Genomic DNA, 5,156 nt, shown 5'->3' on the forward strand with positions numbered 1-5,156 from the left:
AAAATAGTTAAAAATACAAGATAAGGAGAACACTTGAACACACAGAAGGGAGACTATGCCTAGTGTAGGTTTTGCAGTAACGGCCTGAAAACTAGTCCATCGGATCATCTGTTCCCCTTTGGGAACGTGAGAGACAGTGACAAAACTGCGATCAATTCTGCATGGTCACAATAGAGATCCCTGTGACTCGCTTGTCTTTGGGTCACCCTGCATTCCATAGCGTTGTGCTTGTACTTGTGCTCACGCAGTCAACTAGGGGACAGGCTGGGAGGCCACAGCATCCTGACTCTTTCCTCCCCAGGCTAGGCCCCATGGCCCTATAGGAGGGGTCTATGTGGTCAGCCACGGCCATCTCAGGGGACACAGGGCCCTGGCCTTTCCCTTGGTCAGCGTGTGGCCAGAACGGGAGCCCCTGCTGTTCCCAGCACTCACTTGCACGCTTGCTCGGACGTTGGCGGGATATATGGGGTCTCACCAGCAGGAGCACGTGCAAGCCGGGAGGGTCGGTCCATTCTAGAACCAAGCCCCTCTGGAGCACCCCCATCTCCATGTGTGAAGTAGCTTTCTCTCCCTCAGCCTGCAAGGGTCCGATTTGCCATCGAAAAAGACGACCTCTACTTTTTTCTTTTGTATTTTGATAAAACACTGAAGAAGCTGGAGCTGTTAAATTTATCTTGGGGAAAACCTCAGAACTGGTTTATTTGGTGTCGTGGAACCTCTTACTGCTTTCAATACACGATTAGTAATCAACTGTTTTGTATACTTGTTTTCAGTTTTCATTTCGACAAACAAGCACTGTAATTATAGCTATTAGAATAAAATCTCTTAACTATTTCACGGGCTCTCCAGTACTTGAGTGCCACTACCAACAGACTGCCTCTTGGAAGATGGACAGGATGGGAGAGAACCACTCTTATACTAAAAGTACAGGTGATTACCCAAGCACTGCCGTCTCTGCCTGTGTTCACCTACTGTCAGCTTCTTTCCAACCTGTCAGGCTCCAGGTTGTGAGAATTCTACTCCTGAGTATTTGGACACTTCTAATACCCTAGGTCAGTCCTCTGTGTGAGAAAAACTTCTGGAAATATTTCTCTTCCACTCAGTCATTTCTCATTGGGTATATGAATAAGAACTTCCTAGAAACATTTCAGCCTGTCACCATTGGTCAGGACTGTGTGTGTATGTGTGTCTACAATATGATTACCTTCTGGCCGGTCTCTGCCACCTAGCACCTCCTGGCCCGTACTGGCTGTGGGAGGAGAGCATTTGCCAAGTAGGAGGGAGAGGTAAGAGCAGGGGCCAGCAAGTGCCATGGGGACCTTGGCTCCCACACTGAGGCCCCTCTCATGTCCATCCCTCAAGAGTTTCCTTTTGTGTAGACATCTGGTGGGCAGGGTCACTGCCAATCCACCTGGCACGTGCCAAGTGAGGAAAGTAAGGGTGGCTGTCCTGGGGAAATGTGCCTACCAGCAGAGCCAAGATTTGTCCTCCCTATGAGCAGTGTCCACAGGAAGGGACTGTCCTAGGTGGGGCCCTATAAGTTGTACTTGGTCCAAACCTGCCCTGGCTCAACCTTCGTCTGCTGAAACAGTACAGGGAAAACATAATTTTTATGTGCAGAGTGAACTAAAGACCCAAGGACTGGAATTTTGTCTTCAAGCCCCTGTATCTAGCCAAATATCTTTCTGGGCCTCCAGCTTTCCCTCATTATTAGAAATCCCCACATTGGGGCCGGCAAGTGGCGCGGTGGATAAGAGCCCTGGATTCCCACATGGCCAACCACAGTTCGAGTCTCAGACCTGGTGGCTTGCTTTCTCACTCACCACTCTCTCTCTCTCTATATCTTTCTGGGCCTCCAGCTTTCCCTCATTATTAGAAATCCCCACATTGGGGCCGGCAAGTGGCGCGGTGGGTAAGAGCCCTGGATTCCCACATGGCCAACCACAGTTCGAGTCTCAGACCTGGTGGCTTGCTTTCTCACTCACCACTCTCTCTCTCTCTCTCTCTCTCTCTCTCTCTCTGTGTGTGTCTTTCTGATCAAATTAAAAAATAAATAAATAAAATGAATGAATAAATAAAATTAAATTAATAATTAAAAAAAAAAGAAATCCCCACATTGAAGCCAAGGCCTCTGGGAAGCACAGGAAGTACAGAGTCTCAGTAATTCCTAACACAAACATTCTTTCCATTTAGTCTGATAATTTGCTTTTCTTTTAAAATAAATTTATTTTAAGTCCAAAAAGTAACTCCATACAAAGAAAAATAGAAGTAACCCTACTTGGCTTTGGGATCTGAAATTGTTGCAGCCCAAAACAAGACAGGGAGGAGGGAGCCTGGTCTCTGGCAGAACCTTCCAGGTAGACTCTTCTTCACCAAGCTGTGGCCAGAGGCCATCACCTTAAAGCTAGGGGCCATCAGGATAAGGCTTAGGGCACAGCCCTCAGCACACTGGCCTCTGTAGACACCCAGGCCTCACAGCTCAGCCCCTCCTCTCTACAGCCAGCCAGCCCTTAATGTCTAGGAGACCCACACTCAGGGTCATGTAAAGGGGGCAGTTGCTGGTTTCACCCCAAACAAGTGAGACTTCACTGAGGGTGAGACCTTATAGGTGAGTCTCACTGCCTCAGTGAGGAGTCTAATGCTGAGACCCCGCAGTGGGCCAGTGAGCTGACCCAGGCTCTTTTCTCCATTGTCCAGCTTTACAAATTTCAAGCATCAGAGTCTGTCATGCCGTTTGTGAGACAGTTTCCTTCTACTATCCCCACTGTGGCTTCACTTCCTCCTCTTGCAGCTGGGGGAGGAGTCAGAATCATGTCTGCTGTGGCCAGGCCTAGGGAGACCAGGGAGGGGCAGATGTTTAGGGAGGTGGTGCTGCTGGGTGGTCAACCCAACCAGGCTCTGAGAGCCTCAGTTGCTGTCCTGCAACCCCTATCCAGCCACCCTGACCAGGGGAGCTGCAGGATCCTCCCACCTGGTCCCCAAGGCAGAGCGGGACCTGGGCCTACCGAGCAGAAGCTGGGGGTGAAGAGGAGGCACTGGCCTCTCTCCTGTGTTCTTTGTCTTTCTTTTTCTTCTCTTTCTTGTGTTTCTTCTTCTTTTTCTTTTTCTTCTCTTTCTTGCTTTTCTTGTGGCTCTCAGAGCTATAAGAACACAGAAAGGGCCTCAGCCTCTACCTCTTATGGGGCAGATGGAGTACTCAGTGACCAAGGCTGGAGGGGAAGTAATTGGGAGGGGGGTTACAAACTCCTACTTTGTCCTCTGTGGTAACTAGCACCTACATGTGGTTCTTTCAATTTAAGTCAGATCAGATTAAACAAAAATTCAGCTCCTCGGTCAGATGGGCTACACCTCACGGACTAAACAGCCACATGGCATTGGTTGCCACGATGAGAGGCACATATGGAATATCCCCATCATGACAGTAAGCTGTAACAGACAACCACAAGCTACCAGTCTCAAAGCTCTGTCCAGCCAACCATTGCTCTGGAAACCCACCTGGCCACCTTCCTAGCCCTCAACCAAGTGACACTCTCCTGCCTGTACCCCTCACTGGGCTTGGTACCCTGGAATGGTAACTGACTTCTGGGTCCTCAGGCTTCCAGAAATAGCCTGTGGCTCAAGGTCAAGGTTCATACCCCAATCCCCAGTGAATCTCCAGAGGACACAACAGGGGAACAGTCCTCCCTAGTAGGGCTACAGCTGTTCCTGGCTGATGGCAGGAAAAGGCCCCCTGGGGCCATGGCTTCCCCAGCCACTAAGACCCCCATCCCACTCCTGCCCCTTGAGGTTGATCTGACACTTCCATGCACGCCCTTCCTGTAGGACAGTCTCCCTAGCCTTGCTGGCTGCACTTAGAATCTCTCTGTTCCTACAGTGACCCCAGAAGCTTATTCACAGGACAAATCAGAAATAAGTGGGATGGAAAGAAAACAGGGCAGATAATTTGTACACAAAGACAAGCTGACTTCTGCCTAAGTAGCCCAGCCCCAAGTCAAGCTTCTATCTGGAGAACGCACAAAGACATACAAGATGCACCCTTACCATGACTCTGCCTTGTCCTCTGTACGTGGCTTCCTCTTGGCAGAGACTGGGGAGGTCCTCAGACCGCTGCTCTCCACGCGGTGGTGCTACAAGAGAAGCCATCCTCTGGAGGGGAGGAGAATAGGAGGGCCCCACAGCCCAAGCCGTTCCAGGCAGTCCCAGCCCCTTCCCAGCCTCATGAGGGACTCCGTGCGTTTAAAACGGGATGTTACCGTGAAAACTGACAACCCCAGCTTGGCAGCTTCCTTATCTTCCCGGGAAAGCACCACGCGGCCTGCGGAGCCACTGTGAGAGAATACGCTAGTAAGAACGATCCCTGTCGGGGAGGGGGTGGGGCAGGAAGAGGGCACGCGCCATGGACTACCACCTAGCCCAGGTGTCCCTGCCCACACCTGGTGCTCCCCAGCCCCAGCAGCCGGTCCACGCCCTTTTCCTCGTGGTCGCCTCCTTCTCGCTTGCAGATCTCCACGAAGTCCTGCAAAGGAAGAACAGGGAGGCAATCCACCCTGTCCCAGGGCGACCTAGCCCCCAGCCTTCCCTCTCGGGACCCCAAGCACCACACACCCCGAAGGATTACCTCCTTGCTCAGGCCTGTCGGCTGTTTCTTCACGTCCCTGTAGCCGCTGAGAAAGGGCCAGAAGGAGGAGTCAGGGCACGACAGACCTTCATCCTACACTAACGCCTTCAGTCCCCGTTACCCCACCCCCTAGGGCTACCATCTATCAAAACAGCTCCAACTTTGTGTAGCTTCCCTTCCTACAACCCTAGGTCCACGCAATCCCTGCTTTCTTGGCTCCCGATCCCACCCTGGGCAGCCTTGCTCCCAGATACGGGCAGCCCCAGATACCCTTGTCCAAGTCCACATAGCCCCTGTTCCCTCGAGCAGCCCCCAAGGCGACACTCACAGCGCAGCCAGCAGCGCCTCATGCTCCGCCTGCCGCACAGCCGCCAGCTCCTCTTCGCGACTCGGTCCTTTTCGCTGCGTCCGGTCCTTTGCATACCAGGTGAGGTCGCGGCCCTTTTGCCAGCGGCCCACGGGCGCCATCAGCGAGTTGCCTGCGGATGGAGGCGCTGTGAGCCCCGCGCCCGCCCGCAGACTGCCAGGATCACCGCCC

At 52.4% G+C, this 5,156-nt stretch overlaps 1 protein-coding gene across 1 annotated transcript; it reads right to left on the bottom strand.

Annotated features, from left to right (window-relative positions):
* Window positions 1–2,559: 2,559 nt before the first annotated feature.
* On the bottom strand, window positions 2,560–5,097 carry CUNH1orf35 (chromosome unknown C1orf35 homolog; the record flags this gene model as incomplete). The annotated part of the gene is given in 7 exon segments (XM_014587258.2): window positions 2,560–2,830; window positions 3,006–3,140; window positions 4,042–4,127; window positions 4,254–4,326; window positions 4,434–4,516; window positions 4,619–4,664; window positions 4,947–5,097. Coding segments are annotated over 7 exon segments (632 nt in total), but the record flags the coding sequence as incomplete, so codon positions are not given.
* Window positions 5,098–5,156: the final 59 nt, after the last annotated feature.

This window comes from Tupaia chinensis, unplaced genomic scaffold, assembly GCF_000334495.1.
Source record: "Tupaia chinensis unplaced genomic scaffold, TupChi_1.0 Scaffold000197_1, whole genome shotgun sequence".
Lineage (NCBI taxonomy): Eukaryota > Metazoa > Chordata > Mammalia > Scandentia > Tupaiidae > Tupaia > Tupaia belangeri.